The sequence below is a fragment of the Leguminivora glycinivorella genome, chromosome 11 (assembly GCF_023078275.1).
Source record: "Leguminivora glycinivorella isolate SPB_JAAS2020 chromosome 11, LegGlyc_1.1, whole genome shotgun sequence".
Taxonomy (NCBI): Eukaryota; Metazoa; Arthropoda; class Insecta; order Lepidoptera; family Tortricidae; genus Leguminivora; species Leguminivora glycinivorella.
The window spans coordinates 9,165,561-9,193,234 of NC_062981.1; the positions used below are offsets into that span (position 1 = coordinate 9,165,561).

Below are 27,674 nucleotides of genomic sequence, written 5' to 3' on the forward strand. Positions count from 1 at the left end.
AGGCGGAGAATGGACGGTCTCAACACTCAGTCTTGCCCAACGTTCGCGAGAGTTCAAACGTACGCAGTAACCCGTGATCAGTCTCGAAAATGGCAAGAAGTGGTGTCACCGCGTTGAGTTTGGTCTGCATGCTGGCCCTTTTGGAATTTGGTAAGTTTATTTTATTTTTTTTTAGAATTTGTTTTTACTTGTTTTAAAGCTAACGGATTTTGTGTTCAAGCGGAGGTACGAGTACCTACTACTACTACCGCGCCGCGTAGTAGTTTTTTACGAGTAAATAAATAGGTGTTTAGACAATATCAAGGAAATATTAAAGTTCAACGTAATAAATAGGTAATTATTTACTTGCATAGGAGTATGTATTAGTAATACTATTTCGTCTTTTAGAAAAGATTAGCGAAAAAAAGTTGATTAAATTAAAAATAAACTTGCCTAATAAATATTAGAAAATGATAAAATAAAAGGCCACAATCATGTCTTACACTGCAGGCGCAGATCTACTTAAGATTGACTGGTAGATAACATAAGATATTCTCTTTTTGTTATTTTATTGTTGATTAAGATTGACTGGTAGATAACAAGAGAATATCTTAATATTGTTCGCCTTTTTCTCTTTGTTATTTTATTGTTGATAGTGTTAAGCACAATCACATGTAGGTTTTGTAATATTTGTACAAATAGATGTTATATTGCTTTTGGTTTTGTGATAGACCCTGTCTGTACAAGTGCCATAGATATTCAAAACGATTTCTTTTTTCTTGTCAACATTCGCGTCGCGTACGTTTGCTTACATTTTCCCGTGGTTGCGAAAGTGACAAAGTTAGTGGCACTAGAGATAATCCAGGCCACTAAACACACTTAACTTTGTGAGCGGGAAAATTATTTAAGCTTCAATTTTTCGAACAAGACCGAGAGGGAGTGGAAACTTTATAAACTAGTTTAGGAATAAATTCAATTCTGCAGAATTTATTTACTACATTGTAGTAAATTATTTATGCAATGATATAATGCATTTGAATCTCAATGTAGTAAATTATTTTGTTATACAAGGGGGCAAAGTTGTATTTTAACGCCGAGTGTGGAATTGAAAAATGAGCAAGTGAAAGGATCCTATAGTTGAACCACGAGCGAAGCGAGTGGTTCGAGAATAGAATCCTGAACTTGCGAGTTTTTTAACACACGAGAAGTAAAATACATTTGCACCCGAGTGTAACACAAAACTTTTCCCCTCACTATAGCGAGGAAACTACAACGCATAAAATGCGTTTATCTCTGCTTCCAGTAGTTCCACAGGTGGTAAATCATCTTTATTACTAGATTCACCTACTTTTATCAATTTTAAAGCAGTTAATTTGACTTTATTCAAGGTCAAATTACTTTACCCACTAGTGGATAAAATGCGATTTTACCCGCTGGTATTAATGGACAAAACACGTGTTTCCGAGCTAGTGAGGGGGGGTAAAGTAATTAGACCAAGTAGGTGAATCTGGTAATAAAGATGATTTACCACCTGTGGAACTACTGGAAGCAGTGATAAACGCATTTTTTGCGTTGTAGTTTCCTCGCTATAGTGAGGGGAAAAGTTTTGTGTTACACTCGGGTGCAAATGTATTTTACTTCTCGTGTGTTAAAAAACTCGCAAGTTCAGGATTCTATTCTCGAACCACTCGCTTCGCCCGTGGTTCAACTATAAAATCCTTTCACTTGCTCGTTTTTCAATTCCACACTCGGCGTTAAAATACAACTTTGCCCCCTTGTAAAACAAATAACTATAACATTGCATAAATGATTTACTACATTGAGATTCAAATGCATTAATATCTCAGTTTTATGTTTAAACAATGGAGACCATTTCAGGAATCTGTGCAAGTAGTCAGTCAATTTAGACAAACGCAATGAAGTGTTGCAAGTGTTCATGGGAAAAGGTGACCACTTACAATCAGGCGAGCCGTATTTGCCACCGACGTAATAATTAAACAACGTATGATGAAAATGTATACAGGAATAAGCTAAAAGTAGCACGGAAACCATTTTTGTTTTTATTTTAAGTAAGGGCAGAGAAACTAAATAAGTAACTATTTCTCAAGAAATAAACCCTTCAGTGCATAACTATTAATTGTAAATTTGTAAAACAATTTATTTTTTCACAACTAGTAGTCATAGGGCTTACGGCGAAATTATGGTCAAAAGCTGCACTTTATGCAGAAAGCAAGCCACTTTGCACAGTGATACAGGGGACAAATACAAACGTTTTCATCCGAGGAAACACGATTTTCATCCACTAGAATTCAAGATGGCGGACATTTTCCAAAATGGCGGCCGCATATTTTAAAATTTTATAGAATCGTAACGGCTGCACCGATTTTGATGGTTGGGGTGTCTATCGCATCGTATTGAAGCGTTCATTAATATAAAAAAATAAAGTCATAAAAAAATTAAGATGGCGGCCGAATAATAAGAAAAATATAAAAATTTCAAACTTTTTTTTTCATTCTCCTGCAATTTACCAATAAATTTTCTATGATATGGTCACATTTTTATGTATTTAAAATAAACCTGATAATATTATCTACATAATAAAATAAAAATCATGAAAATCCGTTAAGTAGTTTTTGAACTATACTCATTTGAAATGGAGCGCGCGGATTTGAAAGACGTTTTCGCACGTGATGTAAACAATTTTGGAATCATAACGGCTGCACCGATTTTAATGGTTGGGGTAGCTATCAGTTTGTATTAAAACATTTATTTATATAAAAATTAAAATCATTTAAAAAATAAAGATGGCGGCCGAATAATAATAAAAATATGAAATTTTCAAATTTTTTTTTATTCTCACGAAATTACAAATAGTTTTTCTACCATATGGTCACATTTTTATTTATTTAAATAAAATCTGATATTAACGTCTACAAAATAAAACAAAAAACATTAAAATCCGTTCAGTAGTTTTTGAACTATACGCATCGAAAATGAAGCGCGCGGGTTTGAAAGACGTCTTTGCACTTGATATGTGATGCATCGTATCGTTTGGTACCGCTATACACGCAAGACTGATTATTTATTTTGGTCACAACTTACTATATTACTATTCAGAATCAATGTTTTTAGTATTTATATACATTATTAGTTTTTTATTCCGAGTTTAGGTATATTTAGACAGTAAAACATCCCACGTAAAAAACTTGACCAATCACATCATTTTGAAGCTTTAGTAGTTTCATGTGCTCTGCCTACCCCTTTGCGGGATGCAGACGTGATTTTAATGTATGTATGTATGTATGTACGTAAAAGAACTTAAATGCACATAACATAACATTTGTATTAATAGCAATTGTCCTTTCCGAGGACTCCAGAGATAATTTTCGACAACTTCTGTAGGGGGCTACGGAAACATAATTATATTAATACAAAATATATTTTTTGCTTCTCGTCTAGGTTATACTGAAAGATAAAAGATATACAAAATAATATCAAACAAGGAAATAATGATAACATAATAATTTATAATATCATTTTTGCAAAATACTTTTTATTTTGGCAGATCTCTTTGCAAATATAACATTATTAATACATTGCATTATTTGCATTGCGCCGCGCAGAGTAGACCCACAACACGTACAGCGTATTGTTTCGCAGCCTTTTTCACAACCGCAATTGTCCATGTATACATATTCATACCAAATCTCCCTGTTTTCAGACCACTGCAGTACCCAACTATCATTGTACGTCTTCCAACCCCAGGATGATGGCATAGGCACATAGGTAATATCCAGAATATGGGGCGTTGTTATACGACACGGAGTGCTGCCGATATTGGTTAGGTACTAATTTATTTTCGGTGGTAAACAGTTTCTTGCTCACCAAGTTGAACTGGAGTGAACTTTTCAAGCATGGCGATTATTCCTCCAGGAAGACTTTGTAGTTACTGCGATGTTTCTATCAAAGCTGGTATAACTTCAGTGTGTGTGCAAACAATGTTTTAGAACATGATTTTTTCCTTTTGTATTGAAAAAAGAAGTGGTATCAGACGTAAAAGCGTAAAAACCACGAATAGCAGTAGTACCTTATACTCCGGTAGGTTATTCTCATTTGAAGTCTTAAGAAAATATACTAGATAAGAATTGGAAATTTCCCTATATAATTAGCTCCATAGATCACATGCTTAAATGCCAAATTGGGACCGTTCTTAACACATATTTTAGTGAGCAAGCATGGACTCAGACCTGTTTACCGGTATGGTTTGGCGGCTGAGGCACTCGTAAAGTGTCGTTTTGCCGTCATTCCTGCCTCCATTTACATCACGTCCGATCTCGCACGTAACGCCCTGAAAGCCTCCACGGCTACAAACTGCGAGATAAACTCAACGAAGGGCATGGGACACTCTAGCATCCGTTACCACCCTGAACTCACTCGAGGTCTCACATGAGGCAAAGACCTTTCGAGGCTCTAAGCTAGGTCCAAACCCGAATCTGGCCACTGACTTTACGTCTATCCTTCACCCGAAGACTCCAGTGGTTTTTATTTAAATACCAAGACATCTGTATCGGAAGATGTGATGATACGCGTGAGTCCCTGTTCCGCCATATCTTTTGCGCGAGGTACAATGAGGCTATCAGCTTCTTCCGGTTACGTTCCTATGGTTTACCCTGAAATAGCAGAGCAAATGTTCTCTGAGGAAGTAAATTGTTTAGAAAAAAAAATCACCACACTTATAACATCAACAGGCTATAGTTTCTGGAAAAAGTCTTGTTGGTTGTCATGCTGAACAGTGTATTCCTGGAGGAATAATGGCCAAGCTTGAAAACTTGATCCGCAGACTCAACATTTATCGGTTAATTTGGTGCGCAAGGAACTGTTTCCAACCAAAATTAATAACCAGCATCCCACCAACATCGCCAGCACTACAAAAACATACGCTCCTAGTTGTCGAAAATTATCTCTGGAGTCCTCGGAAAGGACAATTGGTATTAATACAAATGTTATGTTATGTGCATTTAAGTTCTTTTACGTATTAAAATACAAATTATGTGATGGTCAAGTTTACGGGGGTTATCTAAATATACCTAAACTCGGAATAAAAAACTAATAATGTATATAAATACTAAAAACATTGATTCTGAATAGTAATATAGTAAGTTGTGACCAAAATAAATAATCAGTCTTGCGTGTATAGCGGTACCAAACGATACGATGCATCACATATCAAGTGCAAAGACGTCTTTCAAACCCGCGCGCTTCATTTTCAATGCGTATAGGTAGTTCAAAAACTACTGAACGGATTTTAATGTTTTTTTTGTTTTATTTTGCAGATGTTAATATCAGACTTTATTTAAAAAAATAAAAATGTGACCATATATGGTCGAAAAACTATTTGTAAATTTCGTGAGAATAAAAAAAAATGAAAATTTCATATTTTTTTTATTATTCGGCCGCCATCTTTATTTTTTAAATGATTTTAATTTTTATATAAATAAATGTTTTAATACAAACTGATAGCTACCCCAACCATTAAAATCGGTGCAGCCGTTATGATTCCAAAATTGTTTTTACATCACGTGCGAAAACGTCTTTCAAATCCGCGCGCTCCATTTCAAATGAGTATAGTTCAAAAACTACTTAACGGATTTTCATGATTTTTATTTTATTATGTAGATAATATTATAAGGTTTAATTTAAATACATAAAAATGTGGCCATATCATAGAAAATTTATTGGTAAATTGCACGAGAATGAAAAAAATAGTTTGAAATTTTCATATTTTTCTTATTATTCGGCCGCCATCTTAAATTTTTTTATGACTTTATTTTTTTATATTAATGAACGCTTTAATACGATGCGATAGACACCTCAACCATCAAAATCGGTGCAGCCGTTACGATTCTATAAATTTTTAAAAATATGCGGCCGCCATTTTGGAAAATGTCCGCCATCTTGAATTCTAGTGGATGAAAATCGTGTTTCCTCGGATGAAATCATTTGTATTGGTCCCTAGTATCACTGTGCAAAGTGGCTTGCTTTCTGCATAAAATGCAGTTTTTTTCCGTAAGCCCTATGACTATAGGGAACAAGCAGCTAGGGCGGGCGTGTGGTCTAGTGGTAAAGACGTTAGCCGCGTAAGCTGAAGACCCGGGTTCGATTCCCGGCTCGGCCACCAGTGGGCCTTGCCGTTTTTTCTTTCGTGTATGATATCTATTTCAATTTATAATTTATTTTTTATTGAATTCTACATATTAATCATATAAATGAGGTTTAGGTACTTGTAAGTAGAGTTTTTTATGGTGTAAGCCTCCATAACGTTTGACATATTTAAATATTTAACCTTCCTTGTTTACTTAATGTTTTTTTTTTCAACCTATTACTGCGTTTTATATCTTACGCTTCCCCATAATTTGCGTCGTAACAATCGACCATAAATAACACTATCACCTTTCTATTATTACCCGAGAACTAGTTGTTATCTGGGGCAGCCCCATCTGCATAAGAATGTAGGGAATAATGGAGGAAACTCTGGGATGGGAAGCCATCTTATTTGTACAAGTGCTTTGAGAAAATATGAAAATTATTCTACAACGTTACACAAAATTATTTCAAAATAATATTTAATTTATAATTTTAGAATTTATTGTACGTAGTCATAGGGATTTTATTAGTTTTGTATATTTGTACCCTAAAACATCCATATAATCATAAGTAAAGTAGAAACCTTTAAGCGTAAAAATACTTTACAGATAAGAGTTTTGAATGATTCACGGTTAAATATCGGGAGCTCGACAAAAATCAAAAAGGTAATCACGGTCTATATCCCGGTCAATATAAGTCTACTTTACAGATAGGTTACGAACGGGTCGCAGACTAAATATTTTGCAGGCAACTTCGTAAGACGCATCTATATTTTTTGACAGTAAGATTTTTAAATTCAAGGAACATAACACAATTACTTACCCGTCTAGCCTACCCACATTGCTCGTCTAGAAAGAAAATCTAGAAAATATGAAAGGCTGTATGTACTTGATTACGACGCTGATCTCACATTAACTCCATTGGGCTATTTAATCGGTGAATTGGTGCATAATTAATTACCTCATTAGCATTACCTCAAGTTTTTTTTCTTAATCTAAAAAATACTTAAATGTATTTAATTGAAAAGAATCTTTGAAAATGCAATAAGTAAAAAATAGTGTCAAGTGGGACATTAATATTAATTACATAGTTTTTGCCAACATAATACTCGTACTAGGTATGTGTTTCTATTACTTACTCAGGTACAAGCTTTATCTTTTCCAAAAATGCCCTGGAGGCAAACTAGGTTAGTTTGACGGTATCCAAACTATCCAACCAATATATTATTAAAAAAATCTGAATATGGCTACGAGGCGTTTAGTCATGCGTTCTAGCATAAAATAATCATGTTTACGACGTACTTTTACCGTCTACCCCAAGAAGGCACATAATAAATCACCATAAAGCTTATAGAAATACGACTTTCAGCTTGTTTTGAGGTGTAAAGGATCCAGTAGGTACCTACATACGTATTCAGTACAAAATACCGATATGTATTTTTCTTACGTACAGTCGCGTTGCACAGACTGGTATTTGACCCAAAAAGTTGGCCAAAATTATTTTAAAGTTCCAATGGCCCCCTAACCATTTGTTATTAAGATTTAAGGGTCAAGAAGGTAAAATAAACCGGCCAAGTGCGTGTCGGGCCACGCTCAGTGTAGGGTTCCGTAGTTTTCCGTATTTTTTTTTAGAACTACTGAACCTATCAAGTTCAAAATAATTTTCCTAGAAAGTCTTTATTAAGTTCTACTTTTGTGATTTTTTTCATATTTTTTACACATATGGTTCAAAAGTTAGAGGGGGGGGGGGGGGACACTTTTTTTCCTTTATGAGCGATTATTTCCGAAAATATTAATATTACCAAACAACGATTTTAGTAAACCCTTATTCATTTTTAAATACCTATCCAACAATATATCACAAGTTGTGGTTGGAATGAAAAAAAAAATTGTCCCCACTTTACATGTAGGGGGGGTACCCTAACAAAACATTTTTTTTCCACTTTTTATTTTACCATTTTGCCGGCATGGTTGATATATATATTGGTACCAAATTTCAGCTTTCTAGTGCTACCGGTTACTGACATTATCCGCGGACGGACGGACGGACAGACAGACATGGCGAAACTATAAGGGTTCCTAGTTGACAAATTGAAAGTTGAAAGACATTAAATATTATATTTCAACTTTTATTAGTTATTTTCTTCAAAGCTTACATTAGCTTTCTTCCAGGACATTTCTGTTTTATGTCTCTTGCTCCTGTCGCTCAACTCTAAGAAAGTCTTTTCAGGACGACCAGAACTGACTCCTGCTTTTGGTAGAGATATGCATTCTTTGAGCTACTCGATGCTGCTATCTAGGAATCTGGCACTTGTATTAAGAGCAGCTGTCCATTTTTGTTTAAACTAATGCTTGATGCGAGACAGTTTCAGCTTTATGTCAGCAATATTGTGGTCATTTTCCGTATATAGATTCAGTAATACTTGCTCCAAAAATTGCAACTTTTTGTTAAAAGTTGAGCTGTCTGAGCGTTAAATAATAGCAAATAAATCATTCCTATATAATACCCGGATTCCAGAAGAACCTAAAACACAAAAACGTAAAAATAAGTAAAATCTCATGTACCGAGTAACGAATGTGCTTACGGAAAAAAAATCACCAAAAATAGGCGGGTACATTGGGGTGGCTATTCTGCACTTTATATTATAAAGGAAAGTCTATTCTTCAACATGTCATTCAAATGTTTGCTGGATAATGCTTGGTAACTTATTAAAAATTCCAATGTTCTTGAAAAACTTATCTTTTTATTTAAAATTTCCCGGTACTCACTTTTCAAGGGTATTAATGAAGAAAATCAATTAATATTTAAGTAAAATTTAGTGTTAAATAAAGTACATACCTGGTTCTTCGCAATCCATATTAGAAACCAACACAAAACGGGCCAATCAAGGAATAACAAATTTTTGAAAACAATGAAATTCGAGTGCATCGAACAATCACGCAGACGCTTTCGGCGAACGGTAATTTTCGACTAAGCCTACACGGGTGATAGATGACTTTAGCACGTGGTATTTTTTTTTTACTAGGTGGAGGGGTTATCCTAGTTTTAAGAAACAATGGTTAAGAAGGGGTACGGCGTAAATAAAAAAAATGGATTTTGGCCAGCTTTTGAGGCTCAATACCTGTCTGTGCGTTGTTATATTTAAACACCTACGCGAACAAAAATATCTTAACAAGAACTAATATTATCATCATAAAAGCTTGTCAGATATTTTTTGGCGCGTGTAGATGCATCATGCAACTGAACGCGATTGTACCTACATCCATTTAGATTTCATACAATTTTAACAACATTTTGGGAATTTTAAAATTAGCTGTGACCGAATCGAATGAAAAAACGAGGCCAATAGTTCAAACATGCTTATTCTTATCTACTCGTACATAGTCAAGTTATGGAAATGACGTAGGAATAATTTATCAATTTATGGAAAGAATAATTTAGTCGAAAAAAAGTGTTTATTATACTGAACTGAAACAGTAAATATTTCTTAGAACAAATTTAAATTATCCTCATAGAAAATAATAATAATAATTTATTTCAGTTTACAGTAAATATTTATTGATCGGATTAGGGAGACGTAAACGCATCACTCCTGAAATCCTGAAATTTAAAGGAATCTCATATGGATATAGAGGATACGGTAGCGAAAATGCTAAAATGGAAAGGAGCCCCCTTTCAATTTGGGAATTTTAGTTAAATATATAAGTGTTATTAACTAGATTTATCGAAAAAAAATTGTCCATTAAGAACAACTCAGTCAAAAGATATTTCAAAAAAATCTTTAAAATCGAGGTTCCATCTCGACTCTTTCCTCCTTCAAAACTTAATCAATCGGAACGAAATTTGAGAATCTGAATAACAATAAAATAATATATTTCGAACCGTTTAGCTTTTTTGGTTAATTGTTACCAATCTTGAGTATCACACCTTTTTTTGCGCCACAATGAAAAAGGCCGTTTTTGGAAATTTTTGATTGGCTCTAGAGTCTTTAAAAAGCAGAATATCAAAAAAATCATAACGGTCCGACACAGATAAAAATAATAACAATCTGTGTTGAAAAAATCATTGCTCTATCTTCAAAAACCAGGGAGGAAATAGTCGAGAGCGTTTGTATGGAGAATTGACCCCTACCCTATCGTCTTAAAAGCTATTTTTTAATGTTGCACACACGCAGGATACAATTATTCTAATTTTATCTAAAATTGTAATGTCTCTGTGTATGTACTATGTGACCTCTAAGTATAAGCATGAATATTAGGTAGGTACTTATATCAGACTTGTTTCGACTCAAAGAATAATATAAACTTAGCGTAGTCTGGAGGGTTTATTAAAAAATGTGTTTCCCGGTATTACTTAGAATCGTGTTCGCACAAATTGCCAGAATCTGGAAGAGATCCAGACTTTTTACGACTTTGCGCAATAGAGCGCGATGTGGACGCTCTCTAATATCCGAACAAGGTTATTCCCAAGTAGAGTAAAGTTAAGCGTATCGCTTCAAGAAACCAATCATAAGACCCTTTACTGGTCTTGAAAAAGACCACCCTGTAACATTCTCTTTTTATATTTTTTTCTTGCACAGAATTTTTAGATCTATAGTGATATATGAGATATTTTAGATTTTTAGTGCCGTAGCCGAATGGCATTTCTGCGACGCGAAACGAAAACGAAACGCCGTGAATTAGGTAGTCTGGCTCTGTCGCGCCAATAGATATCTACGAGCGTTTTGTTTCGTGAGCGTTTGTCGTGCCATTCGTTTACGTACCCAGGATGGATGGCACTTTATGAGGCTTGAATTCGCGATTGCAAAGTTACAGGGTTAGATACCTACTCTACGTACAAAAGTATGGTCACAGTATATTATAGTACACTCTACCGAATACCGGGGCACGAAGGCTTCATTGGCAATGAAAACGCTGATGAACTTGCCAAGGCCGGATCTGAAGACAACTTCATAGATCCGGAACCTTATGTGGGCCTTTCACAAGGAACCATTAGAACGGCTATGAAAGACCAAACAAAGGCTAGTCACCAAAAAGAGTGGGATGGTGTTCACAGGCCATTACGGGGTCAAAGGAATTTTGGCCAAGATGGGACACGCCGACAACACTGATTGTCGCATGTGTGGCGAAGAGGAAGAGACCGTCAGACATTTAATGTGTGAATGTCACGCCCTCGCCAGACAAAGAATGAAGAACTTCGGAGCAGGCTACCTGGCACCGAAGGACTTCAGAGAGCTACCCATGAGCCTCATCATCCGATACGTGGAAATGGTCGAGAAGCTCCTGAATAGCTGAAGGATCTTAGGATCGTAGGGGGTAATTGCACAAAAGATCCCGATGGGTCGAAGTGTATCCGTAAGGGCCCCCGCAGATTTAAGATAAGATAAGATAGTACACTCTAAAAATATAATTAAGATCTACTCGTTATTTATAGCAATGTCATAAACATAGGTCACAGACAGTTAATGTTGGTACGCCTGACACTCTTGCATTACAGGCGATTGTAATAACACAGTAGCTTCTCAAAGGAAAAAATGAGCTTCAAACATGATTGTTGTCTTTTGTCATGCTAGTTCATATTATTGGGCGTGTATAAATTAACTGCCTGTTTTCTGAGAAACAGTGTACTAAACATGCCATTGCCATGGTAGTGAAAATATTAATGCTGTCACAAGTCTTAAAGACGTTACTAAAGATATCAGAATATGCTCAGCTTCAAAACTGGTATTTTGTTGAAAACTAGGCGATTTGTTTGGTTCTTAACTTCTACTTATTATACAGGTTGAATCAAAAGGGCATCCAACATTGGAATGATTTCTTTGGCCAGCCGATTTCGATTCAGAGCAGTTTTTATTGTAGAAAATTTGATTCAGAACCCCAGTTCCTTCACTAGAATTTGCCGTAGACTTATTACTGCAGAAAATACCTATCATTGACTACGAATAACAGTGAACCAGAAAGGAGGCTAGGTTTTTTTTAGTGCTCGTGGGCGCCCTTTGCTGAGCCGTTCAAAGAGTTCTCGCAAGCACATTTTTAAAGCTTAATGACGTGTAAACATCGAACATCGAAACAGTGCATCGACATAAATATAATGCTAACAATTGCTAGGTTAGGTTATATCACTATCGTGCCATTTCTTCTAGTTTTATAAGTTTTGATCAAGCTTTATTTACAAAGAAGTAGTAAATTAATTCAATTAATTTTTTACTGGCATAGTAATTTAACAATTTTCTCGTGCTGTTGTCAAAAATACGTGGTTTAAATCTTTCAGGTTATAGTGGCCACGGTTACAGCTTAGGTATAGGTATTACATACACACATACATAATATAATCACGCCACAAGAACTACTAAGTTTCAGTGTCACTCTTGTAAAAAAAGGGTTGAAAGAAATCCAAATTGTGACATTGCAGTGACAGGCTGCTCGCCTCTCATGCATATAGGTATTTTATGGGTCTCATATGTATAGGTATTATTACGAGTAAATAAATAAATAAAGCGGCCGACACGATAGTAGATGGCGCTTTTTATATAAACAGATAAAAGAATATCAAGGTCTGCAAATGGTTGCCTGCCAAGGTCCGTCTCTACCATCATTATCATTCCATCGGAGTAAACAAACCGGTAATAATCATTGAACCATAAAATAAGATCAGCATCAATAGTGTAGGATAAAAAAAACCTGCAAAAATATCGGCCACCCTGGGATACTTTGCTTGATATAGTACATTACTACAGAGGCCGGGACAAATGCCGGCAACCCCATTTCCCGCCGAGGTATGTATAGTGCTTTTCTCAAACATGGTATGAAATAAATAAAGTCTACTGAAAATAGTAATTTTGGATGGCTGTATCTCCTAAACGGTGCGTCGTAGCGCAAAAATAATCGAATTTTCGTTTCCCATTAGTACCCCGTATACGCCTATAAAAAAACAAAAAATTAAAAAAAAACGAAAAAAATTTTTTTTGTATGAAAACGCACCCCAAAATTAAATATTGTCTAGGGCCCGTACCAGTTGCAGTCGGCACGTCTATAAAGCCCCTTATAGTTTTTTTTTAATTGGCTAAAATATCTGGATGTTATGTCACAATTATCTGTGTTTGGAAACTAAAAAAGAAGACTTTGCCGGCCTTGGCCTGCAAGGTTTGTATGAAATTCCATTATCTATCAATTGTCCTAGCTGCACCTGCAACATCATACTTCGCTGCCAATCATAAGGCACATAACATCAATATTTCATACCATGTTTGAGAAAAATATATTACATACTTATCTCTAAGGATTAGGCGTTAAAATTTATCCAAAATAAGTTCTAAATTCGTATTTATACATGTTATAACTTCTTGTTACGGCTAATTTTGTTCATGATTATACATAGTATTAGTCATATGTTTACTTTTTTATATTAACACCATGATGTAAATATGATCACAAATACGAAGCTATCGATGACATCATTTGCTGACTGAGAATGGGCCGGTATCGTCATAAAGTGAAGGTTAGAACTAAGTCACCTCACTTAGTACGCTGTTTCACTCCTACTCGTCCTTGCTGCAAATCGGTGCAACTGACTTAAAGTAGTTAGAATGTTATGTATTATTTTTGAATTAAGCAATTTATTGCGCATGTTAGGCGGTTAGGTCAAAATATTAGAAATGCCCCGAAACCATAATCGATTTAATAATTTGTGAAATAAGTCTAAGAAGTAAAAACCTGTCGTTTGCTTTGTAATTCTATGTTAGATTTTGATAATATTTAAAAAAGCTCTTGGTTTCCCATGTATGTAATAAAAGGAAATATCTAAATAAATATCGGTTACCACAGCTCAAAGGGCGTAAGTGACAATATAGCTCAAGGTTAGAACATAAAGGATGAAACTATTTTGACCATTACGCTTTTGAGGCTACTTATTACGATCATGCTTAGTAAGGAGACGCGTATTCACCCGTAATTTAAAAAATATCGACACACACTATCGACATATTTAAGAATTGAGTTTTATTACCTACTTATAAGCAGCAACCGCATTAAAAAGTTATTTTCCAAGTTTATTGTCCGACTCATTAATAGTCAGTTTACTGCCATGGAAATATCCAACGAAAGTTATTTTATGACTTTTGAGTTTTCGGCCTATAAAATTTATTTATTTTCTGTCATAAACTAATTGCGATTGACGATGGACGCGTCTGGATACGTCACTTGGACCAACTGCTCTCGGCCTCCGGGATTCCCGGGAATCACGGGGAGGCGTATCATAAACTAACTATCACACCTTCTCATACTTATTGCCTAGTTACTGTTGTTGACAATGTTGACATATTTTGCTTGTCACTCAATTGAAAATATATTGTTATGATTGAATAACGTACATGTTTCTATTTTATTATGTAATATTTTCTAATTTGGTACTTTGATAACCGGGGTAGGTACAGACACATAATTAAAACATATTACCTACGTATTTTTTGTTCCAATAATTTATTTATTTTCAAATTTATAGATTACATTAACAGATTAGCTATACATGCAATTAAAGTAGGTATCCTAATAAGTAGTTGCTCTATCCAAGATGTTTTAGTAAGGAATTATATAAACTACTAGCTTTTGCCCGCGGCTTCGCTTGCGTTAGAAAGAGACAAAAAGTAGCCTATGTCACTCTCTATCCCTTCAACTATCTCCACTTAAAAAATCACGACAATTCGTCGCTCCGTTTTGCCGTGAAAGACGGATAAACAAACAGACACACACACTTTCCCATTTATAATATTAGTATGGATATTACACAGTTGGATAGATTAAATAAGAAATTGTTTTAATGAGTTACGTGTTATTTATAATAGTTTAATTTTTATGCGATACACTAATATGTACATTCACATATTTCATGTTCAGATATATTCACATTACACTGTTGTTTGACATTATGTGTTGACTACCGACGATACAGCAAAACTGGATCCTATGTTTATGTCTGAATAGTAATATATTATTTTTAGTGTGTGTGTCATATGCACGAGTATGTGTATATATTTTTTTTTTCAAAATTGACACTAATCCATTTTTATTATCCATACACATACTAGTCACTCGTCAGTATACGTAGAAACTGTTTTCTATGTCGAGATATGCCAGTAAATGCGCTATGACTACAAATTTTACATTGACAGTACGCCTTTATTTATACTCAATGTTCTTTGAATCTTTGATCACAGTTATTGTTTAACTTTAACACACTGCACCTAATGTTAAATACCTGAGGAAGGTAGATAAGTACCTAATTGATATGTAGGATACCTGAACATGCCTGAACGTAGCGATCAATATTTTTCTGTTGATTACAGGAAATTTCCTTCAGCTATTATTTATCTTTATTACTTATTAGTCATCCATGTCGTAAGATGATGTTGTCAATCAAGGTTCTCATGAGGAATGATAGCATCATAGAGGAAAAATGTTTAGTCAGACATACAAATTGTATTATTGGTTAGTTGAGGAGGACTATAATATGATAATCCATGACATATGTTTCACCTCTACTACATCTGTTCAATTAGTGACAAAACATCAACATTATACAAACAGAAATTATCACCGTCACAAATATTTTCAATTAAATTTATGTGTTAGACGTAAAAGACAGGTCACCGTGTAAGGCATTTAGTATTGAAGTCAAGATCAGATCAAGACTAGATGTAAAATGTCATTACTTAAAGATGCTGACTTCATGAATGCACACTGCGTTCGATACCCATGAACTGGTACAGTACAAATATGTGACATGCTCATATACATAGGTCAACATAATTATAGGATTGTATGAGATATTTTTTTGAATGATAACTGATCTTGATAAAAAAAATCTCGACTTTTCTACCAATTTTGCTTCTTCCCAATATTTTGTTGATCCATTGGGCATTTTATTCTATGTGCCAAGAAAGAGAGCACTCGGGAACAGAAAAAAACAGTAATATTCCCTGCTGACTTAAGCTGTAAGCTGTAGCTGAATTTTGTTTAAATATTTTTGTTTATAGCATAACTTATTATTAGTGCCAGTTGAAGACATTTAGACGTATGAGTCAGTTCCAAATTTTTAATAGGGTTTAAAATAGAAGCTTAGCAACCGGCTAAAAATGCTGTGTCAGTTGAAACGAGCCATGAATAAGATGATGTCATGTGAGGCATCCGCTGGTAATAGTTTGCATAATAGTCATTATTAATAGGATTCATATTTGATACTATTAATGATGCTGTCGCTTTGAAACTGAATATAGAGATACTTAAAAAGATGAGAGTTTTGTAGTTGGGTGAATCAACTTTTTCTTGCTTTTTGCAAGAATTGCCCATACTTATTATTAGCTCTACTTTTGTGAGTTTTAACCTGGCCATCGTGAATAAAGATCCTTATTTTTATTTTACATTACGGGAATAATTAAAAAAAAAAATTACAATTAAATCTATATGTGACCCAGTGGAAGAGACACTTTTTTCATACAAAAGTGAGGGACAGCTATGTCCACTGGGTCACTGCTCGAAATAAAGTAATAAAATAGCAAATCCTATAAAAACATGATGTATTGCATAGCTTGTATATCTGTTTTTAATATAATAAGTATAAACTAATTACACTAAATACAAATTAAATTTTCTGACCACATGTAGTCGAAGTATGCGTAATTTTGCTGGCAAAGAAAAGTTGATTCACCCAGTTAGCATTAGGAGGACCTTCTGTTCTGTACAGTCGAGGCAATCATATAATTGCAGCAAAACAAAAGACTTATTGTTTGATACAATATTTACGCAACGCTCTTGGAGGAACGCCAAAAAGTTTAGTAAAAAAACAAAACCTTGTAATGGCTGTCATTATGAGTTAAGCCAAATGCAGCGGTGGGTATTAAGCGGGACATTACAGCGATATTTTACTCAAAAACTAAACATTAAGGCTAGGAAAACAAATTAGTTGTAACCATATTTATTTTTTTCAATAGCGAATACCTAGCGAAAGAACTGACATACGGACATTACGGACCACCAATATAGTTTGCGTCAGGTACGGGATATACATAAGTACCTAACACCTCGCAGGACCTCGAAGATCATTGAAGACTTCTTTCTATAAAAAAAACAACCACAAAAAAACAAAAAAAAAAATCGCTTTCAATAAAGCAAGTGAATGAGATAGGAGGTTAAAGGAGTAAACGTTGGGAATCTATTAAAGAACTTTTTTATGGGCAGGCTTGCGCAGTTCCTTATCGAGGTAGCGACCTCCGAACTTGATCCAAACTAGGTCCTATTTGATTTAATGTTTTTTTTTTTTTTTATTTATTGTATATTAAAAATCTTACATTTGTTCATACACCAGAGTGCCATGAAACCCTTAAGGTTTGTGTTGACACTCGTTGTTTTTATGTTGAAAGTGGAAATCACTACAAAGATTATTATATATGAAAGTAGGTAGGCAGTTATGATGGCGTAGCAGTAGCATATATTAGACATCGCGGCGCGGCATGATGATGAGATAGTTGTTACATATTTATCTAGAAATAAACTGATTTGTCTAAATCGTACATCGGTTCAATTTTTATAACAATTATTGTTTGAGTTAATAAATACCGCACTTACCTTTTTACCTTTATTAGTCAACCAATTGCATTAATGTTCGAAGCCATTTCTAACATAATATAATTTATGTGAAGACACTGAAGACTACTTTTTAGGGTTCCGTAGTCAACTAGGAACCCTTATAGTTTCGCCATGTCTGTCTGTCCGTCCGTCCGTCCGTCCGCGGATAATCTCAGTAACCGTTAGCACTAGAAAGCTGAAATTTGGTACCAATATGTATATCAATCACGTCAACAAAGTGCAAAAATAAAAATGGAAAAAAATGTTTTATTAGGGTACCCCCTACATGCAAAGTGGGGGCTGATATTTTTTTTCATTCATTTCTTCAAAATACTTGAATAATATTTATTTTCCTTCATCTCATTATAAAATTATTATGGTTCCATTGTGAAAACAATACTCACAGCCAGTTTTGCAATGTCAAGTTGAGCAAGTTGAGCAACATCGAGGCAAAACCTTGCGTTATCAGGACCGCCAAGGTACTAAGGTAAACTAAGGCTTATGTCATCCGCAGCGGCCGAGCGCAAGAGGCCTGCAAAGGGAACAGGTACTACGTGCCACACAAACGCTTCGTACAGTTAGCTTTTGTCCGTAACTGACACAGTAAGCCGTGTTGTGTTCAAGTTTGTTCTATGATAACGGTTAAAGCTACATACAATGGGTGCAGCTGCAGCTTTCCATTTCAAGCCTAAACAGTTTTGTGAAGTTATTCAGACTGCGCGCACCTATTATGTATGTGTGGAAACGGATACCTAGTTACCTTTATGGGCTCTGAGCTGGATTTATTAAAAATGGCATTAGACGTAATACTTGTGGCGAAATATTGATCATAGATTAGACTGATTCTTTCAATGTTAGAGCTCTTAGAAGCCATGCTGGATCTGATATTTCAAAAATAAACGATCAAAGTTTATACCTAAGTGTATACATAATAGGTCCCAAAACAATTCGAGCATTATATTTGTTTGTCATTGAACATTAAATATACCGTTGATAGGTAGATGTGTTTATTAACCGAACATTGCATCTTTGGAAACGAAGGGCTATTCTATGTCGCAATCCATTGCGGCCCAGCTACCATAACCGCGGGCCCTTCATAAGAATTATGCTCGTACAGGCTAAGCGACATCCTAACGATATCTGAATGATGTATTTCTTTAGTTATCGTGCATTAGATTCGCTCGGGCCGATACAGCCACGGGCAAGCACGAGCGAAATGTACGAATCCTTTAGATGCCATAATAATATGGTGCATGTTCGAATTGGCCTACTATTAGGCTCAGCACAAGGGTCAGATGTATGACGGTTCATATTAAGCACACCATAAGTAGCTAAGTATGACATCATTATACAATGAGGCCGAACTTGCACACAGCATGATGTTACCATACAGTTGTATTGGTTTGTAAATAAAGTTTCATTAGTCAGTAATGAATAGATATCAGTTGTTTTAAGAATTTTCTAAAAGCAAAAATTAGATTGCCCTGCAAAGTTGTAGCTATTTACAATGATTGCATGCTTACTACACCCACGCATTTATGCGTCCAATATAGTCTCGAGCTACAGTATATACATATTACTGCGTGCGTAGCCGAATGCACAAACGCTCACGAAACGCTCACGAAACGAAACGCTCGTAGATATCTATCTCTATAACTCTTGCGTATTGGCGTGACAGAGCCAGACTACCTTTCGCGGCGTTTCGTTTTAGTTTCGCGTCGTAGAAATGCCATTCGGCTACGGGGCCTGGTATCTCGCTCTCAAAATTATATTAAAATGTAATGTAGTGACAGCACGCAGCCCAACATTGTATTAGTCTTATTTTTTAATCTTGATGAAATTGATAAATTGATAAATATTATTATGTGTATTGTTTTATGTGATAAACAACCTTAGGCGTAGTTGTGGAAAAAATAATCCATATCAAATAATAAATACCGGATTGTACATTTTTAATACAACTTTTTATAAAAAAAAAACTAGGAGGGCGATTTTTGAATCTCGCATACGGGATTTTGTCACTAAAATACCGGTTGAAAACGGTGACTTGCTTATTATTTTCAGTGACAATTTTCTGAATTCGAACGCGTGAGACTCAAAAATCGGCCCGCTGATCATTTTTATAATAACTTCATACCATTGTCAGACAATAGCTTCACATCATTACTAATAATAATGGTATGTTTTTAAACTAACCGGTAACGTCGAGTCTAGAATCAGGTCACGTTTGAGGAGGTTATTAATCTGTTAACACTTAGCCATTTGTGCCACAGGATCTTTGTAATGTAACTCAATAGGTACCTATTATTTCTTCATGTGACTCAATGGTACCTATTAGAGTAAAATCTAGCAATTAGTTTTCTCATATTACTCAGTCTTTTAATGGGCACTTGACGATGGGATAGCAAACGATACTATCAATTAGTTCACAGAAAAAATATTAATCAGCCTTTATTTAGATTTGTCGATATTGTGCATTATTATAAGCTCCATTTCACCCTAAAATATCCATATTATAGTCATTCAGCAGAAAACTACAACTATATTTTCGTGACGTTATTATTTAATATTAAATATGAGGAGCAGTGAGCACTTTTAAACTAAAATATTACCTACTTATAATAAGAATCTCAAATGTCAAACAGGCTGGGATACCTACTAGCAATGACGAATACGGTTATAGTACTCAATTACTTAAGACAGTTGTTGGTGTCGTATCTTAGAAGCCCTTTCACCAGCCTGCCATGTTTTCCAAACTTGTCGGATAAGCCACGCTTTCTTATCTACTTAGTTATCCAAGTTCATGCCGATATTGCCCAGGAGCTCGGAACCACAAAAACATTGCTATAAATTTGACTTGTGACTAGCAATAACATTGTTTACTTTGCCACGACTTACTTAACTTTTCTGAGCTCCAAGTGTGAGAAATAAGTGGAGATTTTATTGCTTTCAGCAAAATCAAGAGTAAAAAGCAAGTAAAAGTAAAACTACAGTTTTTCCGTTTATATTCCTTTGAATATAATGGTATAATTCGTAGGCTTTAAACAGTTTTACTGATATCTTAATGGTTTTAGTAATAAACATGTCCAATTTAAATGCCTATCCATAAATTATATTAGAAGACTGTTAGAAGTTGGATTTATTACTATTGAAAGATTTAAACTGAGAGTACAATTCAAAGGGTATTCAAATACTGCGTTGATTGTGTTTTTAGTACCCAATCTTGCTACTCGCTACTACTGGCAAAACTTTTTTTATAAGTATGTACCTACCCAGTTATCGTATTCTTTTCTTGTACAATAGTGTTTACTACTACTACTTCTTTTTACTAAATATTATGCTCAAAACTATTACTTATTCTCGTAAGTTGCATTGTATTTACTCATGTTACTAGGTACGCCAATTGACATAATATTTTAACAGTTTAACAAATATCGTAACACTGTTATATTTTCATGTCAAATTTCTAGATACATACCTACTTGTTTTTGCGGCATTTAGAACCAATAAAACAACTAGAGAAAATACAGCAATCGTTTTAAAAGTACTTTTGATAAAAGTAGGAGGCAATACAGTTTTAGTTATCAACTGACCCACATTTCACGGAGTTCATGTTTGTTTATAACTTTATAGACGGCGTTTGCGCAGGTAGGTACTGTACTAGGTACTGTACTAAGCATTAAGCTTATGACCATTTTCTTGATACTGATGCAAATAACTTTATCTGTAACATAAGGTTACATTGCAAGGTAATATAAATCACTTCCCTTGCAAATAAGGTGTTTTTATCATGACAGGGTCAATATGATAATTTACTGTTATAAATTAAATATAAGTATGTCGTATCTTAACCCTAAAACTTCTAAACCATCGTTTTTTTTAAGTTACTGAGATATTTAGTTACTTGACCATTAGTTAGTAATAAATACATAGATCCACTATTTAAATTTTATGTATTAATCAAGTATTCCAAAAAAAGCTATTGAATGGTAGGCCTTACACTCTTATTTATAATTGAAAAATTGAAAAATTAAAACTCAATTAATTTAATATAGTGCACTGCATACTGTTATTACAAGTCCTATACCTGTTTTTCAACAACATAATAAAAACGTATTTATACAGTACTATTTATTATTCATGACATCAGTTATTTTAACACCTTACAGCACACAGGGTCAAGATCAAACATTTATCGTACAGTTTTAAACCTTACTCACCAGTCACAATGGCCATGATGCATGTATTCATTAAAAGAATGTACATGTTAATTTAGTCGTTTATACTTTATACGATAGTTTAAACAGGATGATTGCGTAAGTCCTGGCTGTGCTGGACAATGACCACTAATCAGGCAATCAGTGGGATAAGTTTGACCTCTCGAACCAGTGACTCATTGCGAGAACGACTATCTCTATTACTGTAGGTCTCCTGTGTTTGCAGATATATAGGTTGCTCTTAAATGGCATGCACACAATTTTATTTCCCGTAGGTGGATATACTGGATATTGTCAACGAAATTTTCTCATATGAGGGTCAATGACCGTTAGGACATTTCATACTCGATATATGCTTTGGATAGATTTCTCAATAGACAGCTCGAAAACGTATTCGAACACATTACATAATCTTGATAAAAGAAAAAACATGCGTTGTTTACAATTCGTATGAGACTCTTTCGTCCTATTCGATATCGGAAATTGTGCTCTGGCGCTTAAAGAATAGCGGTCACAAGAGACAGAGCTAAAATAGCGAGGAGTCATCGGGTTAAATGGAGCAGTTATTTATACGCTGAAATGCAGTTGATGTGTGAACAGGCTGGGTTGCGGATGCATAGATCGATTATTTAATTTGCTAAGGGCCACTTTCACTAACAAAAATGGAGGGTTAACCCGAGGGTTATTTTAACCAAAAAACTTGTTGAACGAACATGAAAACTGGTTGTTTTTTTCTCTCAGTGTACTTACGTAGAAACTTTTTCGTATTTGTATAATAGGCCAAGAGCGAAGGATACGAATAATATGACCCGGTTATACACATAATTTGCGGGCCCGAGTGTACCGTTGCGTAGAAGTCGAGGGCTCACATTTAGTTGACCTACGTCAACAATGACAATGTCATTAGGCTCATAGGAGCTGGGTCCGTTGACAAAAGGCCGATCACGTTCCGTGGCGATTTAAACACATGTGTAACTCGCACTAATAGCCATGAAAGAGTGAGAGACAAATCGTATCGCTAGCGATTGTGATATTGGCTAAACCGGCAGGTCCATTTAATGGAATTCATTCTTGTTGCCGAGAGGTAGAACAAGAACCCTGAACTGGTAGTATTTTCTAAAAGTTGGTACAATGATTAGAGTTTATTATACACCCTGATTTTTTTATAATATTATACTTATTATTATTAAAAGTACGTTACGTTAAAGGTAATGTGAGCATTTTATTTGTTTCAATACTAGGTGCTGAGCATTTTATTTGAAAACACCCAGGGCCTCCGAAAAGTTTGATCTGGTAAGGTGCTACCAGTGTGTCTCTGAAAACACCCGGGACTGCGCGGCTGCTACGCCTCCGAAAAGTTTGATCGTGGTAAGTTAATACAATATTCCATATTTATTTATGTACTTATATTATATATTACTAGTATATTAATTGACGTGATTTTTAAGTGGAAATAGTTGAAGGGATGGAGAGTAAACATAGGCTACTTTTTGTCTCTTTCTAACCTCCCACTTCCCTAAAATGAGGGGTGGAAGTTTGTATGAAGCATTCCGCAATTTTCGAATTTAACGTGAGCGAAGTTGCTGACAAAAGCTAGTATATTATTATCCAATACTAATATTATAAATGGAAAAGTTTGTGTGTCTGTTTGTTTGTCCGTCTTTCACGGCAAAACGGAGCGACAAATTGACGTAATTTTTTTAGTGGAGATAGTTGAAGGGATGGAGAGTGACATAGGCTACTTTTTGTCTCTTTCTAACGCGAGCGGAGCCGCGGGCAAAAGCTAGTAATAAATAAATGGGAAAATTTGTGTCTGTTTGTTTGTCCGTCTTTCACGACAAAACAGAGCGACGAATTGACGTGATTTTTTAAGTGGAGATAGTTGAAGAGATGGAGATTGATATAGGCTACTTTTTCTCTTTCTCTCTTTCGGAGTTACCCGAGTATTTCTGTCATTTGGAAAAACCCTAATGCACCTTATTATATTTGGAAATCATTTACGAGATTTCAATGATTGTACACGAAGTTTGCGAAACGGTCGCATAACCAAGTGATGGTAATAGAACAGTAAAAGTAGTTTTATTTTTGTATCCTGCTTCCTGTACAAACAAATCTTTAGGTTAAAATCTGTTTTCTGTAGAGTTATGTTAGAAAATTGTTACAATTTTTTGCACTATAATAAATGCAACTAAATTAGTAAGGTAAATCATTATATAGTTGTATATTTGTCTCTCAACATAATTACCTTTAATTTCAGGACTGCGCCACGCAAGACTCTGTAAACTTCAACAGACTGTACCTGGGCGGTATTCTGCCTAATGGCATCGCTGACGGCGTCCTCGGAGCTTCCCGCTTCTGCCACAAGATCGTCATGAGTAAGTATAATGGGGTCTTGAACTACATTGTATTACAGGACTTTGCAAAACTGTAACAGACTGTGTAGCTGGAATTAGCCCGTGACATCGAGTATAAATAAATAAATAAATAAATATTATAGGACATTCTTACACAGATTGAATGAGGCCCACGGTAAGCTCAAGAAGGCTTGTGTTGTGGGTACTCAGACAACGATATATATAATATATAAATACTTATATATATATACAAAACATCCATGGAACTATCTGTGCTCATCACACAAATAAATGCCCTTACCGGGATTCGGTAGCAGGGTCACTACCGACTGCGCCAGACCGGTCGTCAGTATGGCGTGGTTAGTAGCATCCCGCTACTGCTACGAGTACATGATCGTAATGGGTAAGTCTTTTGGCTTTACCTTGTATTATAAGATCATGCAAGACTCTGTGACCTTGAGCAGACTGCATAGTTGCAATTATCCTGCTGCCCGTGTAACATCGACTATGTCGTGCTAAGATCATCCTGGTTCTTCCACAAGATCGTCATCAGTAAGTACCTGTGGCCTCTACTACCTTGTATTATGGGACCATGGAAGATTCTGAGGACTTAAAAACAATGTACACATATTTACGAACTCTGGGCGGTTCTTGCCCAATGGCATCACTGACGGCGTGCTTGGAGCGTCTCGCTTCTGCCACAAGATCGTCATTAAGTATTGTGTGACCTTTCCTTGTGTAAAGTAAAGGTCCGTGGACGACAATCAACAGACTGCATAGCTGCAATTACCCTACTGCCCATCATGACTACGACACTGGCGTGCTAAGATCATCCTCTTTCTTCCACAAGATCGTCATGAGTAAGTAGGCCATTTTATTATGATGGGACCATGGAAGACTGTGAATTTCAACAGGCTGTAGCTGGGCGGTATTCTGCCGAATAGCATCGCTGACGATGTGCTCGGAGCTTCCCGCTCTGCCACAAGATTATCATGAGTATTATTTGTAGCCTAACACGTCAAAACAATGTAAACTTTGGTGGCCTCGATCATACGTATGTCAGTTTTACCATCATCGCTAGCAGAGGGCAAATAAACGGTGACTTTCACACGGCGTTCCGGAATTTCGTGTTAGGTTAGGAGCATCCCGCATCTGCCACAATTTATAGTCAAAAGTGACCAGCCAACCAAACACTGTTCCTCGAGACTCCGTAGCATAGATGTTGGAAGACTCGTAGCATCTCTCTTCTACCAGAAGATTCAAGAAGTTCAGTAGTAGAAGATTTTATTTATTTAAACTTTATTGCACAGTAAAAAATGTACAAAGGCGAACTTAATGCCGGAAGGAAGTATTTAGTTATTGGTACCTACTACCTACTTACCAAGGCAATTTTTTTTTTGTAATACTGCATTTTGAATAAATTTTATTCCGCTTTTTACAGAGAACGGCTCCGTCGCCAGGACGTGCCTCGTCGGAGACGCCCACAACCTGAGCCTCAGCTGCTCCCTCATAGAGGGCGCTGCTCGCGTCTTCACCGACCCCGCCAAGCAGATCCAGCACTGCAGCGCGTGCGACAAGGACGAGTGCAACTCCGCCGGCGCTATCGCCGTCTCGCTCCCTCTCGCCTTCCTCGGCCTAGTGCTCTCATACTTTGTGTCTCAGCAATAATAGACAAAATAGAAAACAATGATGGCTTCAGGTCCTAGCACCCTACGCTCATTGCTATTGCATTTGAGGGTGCCCAAAATTTCCGTGTGTCAGACTTCAAAATACCTACAATGAAAAATTTTAAAGTGAGATGAAGATTTTACAAGTAGATTGAACAATTTATACGTATTTTATTAATTCCGAAATACATTCAGCTATATTCATCTCATCGTTGAAATCTTAACCAGTGCCTTGCATAAGATATATAGCAAGATGCACACTACTTTGCTTCACGTTTATACATAGAAAGAGCTTAAAATATATAAAGTCTGATACTACACAAGACAAGACTTAAAGTGAAAACATAAGGCCTTTAAAGGACTGTTCATTATCATTGTTATTTATTTTGCAATGTTATACGTAGTTTTAACATTATTTGTAGAGATACGATAAATAATTACTTATGTTAAACTAGGGCATTGAAACCAGTATTAAATTTGCCGGTAAATGAATAAATTACCGGTTAAATTATTTACCGGTTGCATTCCCTATATAGGATAAATATAAATTAAGTATATCGTTACTGAAAAATATAGTTTGTTTGCTTAGTGTCTATATATGTACCTGGTACCTGTTTTATCCCACTGAATCTCATATATACATCACAATATCCGTAATAAATATATGTATCATGAGGATCTTAAAATGAAATGTAACCTGTTAAAAAGTTTTAGCAATTCAATTTTGAAATATTCTAGAACCCAAACCCATTTTTATATAAGTATTTATTTCCAATTTTATGTAATTACACATTTTTAAGCATTTCTTATGTTTTAGGCATGGCCGTCCTTGTAAGTTTATTTTATTAAAAGTAAAAAGAAATTGCGCTTTTTATTCATTAATAATAATATTATATATCTAATCATAATGCCACTGATGTAGGCTCGAAAAGCTCCAACTATATTAAGGAGCTGTTGGAACTACTTATCGTACAAATCCTGACACGTATTAAGTGGCATTTTTTTGCTCTTGTTTTTATTGACGATTTAGTTGGATTGAAACTGATTAAAGCAAAACTACGTGATAAGAGAGCCTAAGCAAGTATGCCTGTGGTCGAAAGGGGTCTGAAGGCTAATGCTTTCTTTCCCGTAATAATAGTCAGGCACACCGTCAGAAGTATTTTTTTTATACCACGTCGGTGGCAAACAGGTATACGGTCCGCCTGATGTAAAACGGTCACCGTAACCTATGGACGCCTGCAACTCAAGGGGTGTCACATGCGCGTTGCCGACCCATTAGAAGTATTACCATTATGAATGGAGACGTACCTCAACATTAGATAGGTACAGGTACACTTATTATAAGTTGACTAGCTTTTGCCCGCGGCTTCGCTCGCGTTTAATTCGAAAATTGCGGAATGCTCCATACAAACTTACACCCCCCATTTTAGGTAAGTGGCGGTTAGAAAGAGACAAAAAGTAGCCTATGTCACTCTTCATCCCTTCAACTATCTCCACTCAAAAAATCACGTCAATTCATTGCTCCGTTTTGCCGTGAAAGACGGACAAACAAACAGACACATACACTTTCCCATTTATAATATTAAGTATGGATTAGATAAAGGTAGTAGTTTTTCCGAAATAAGTATGTAGGAAATCGCAGTGGACACTCCCCTCGAGTGTAATGAGTAACGATGAGTGAAAAAACACACCATT

The 27,674-nt window shown here is 35.5% G+C and overlaps 1 protein-coding gene across 1 annotated transcript; it reads left to right on the plus strand.

The window, feature by feature from the left end:
- Positions 1-9: 9 nt before the first annotated feature.
- On the plus strand, positions 10-26,837 carry LOC125231079. Its single transcript, XM_048136424.1, has 5 exons — positions 10-151; positions 4,280-4,289; positions 23,255-23,326; positions 24,216-24,333; positions 25,754-26,837. Exons 1-5 carry the CDS (start codon positions 90-92, stop codon positions 25,978-25,980), a joined length of 489 nt encoding a protein of 162 aa, XP_047992381.1. The 5' UTR covers positions 10-89; the 3' UTR covers positions 25,981-26,837.
- Positions 26,838-27,674: the final 837 nt, after the last annotated feature.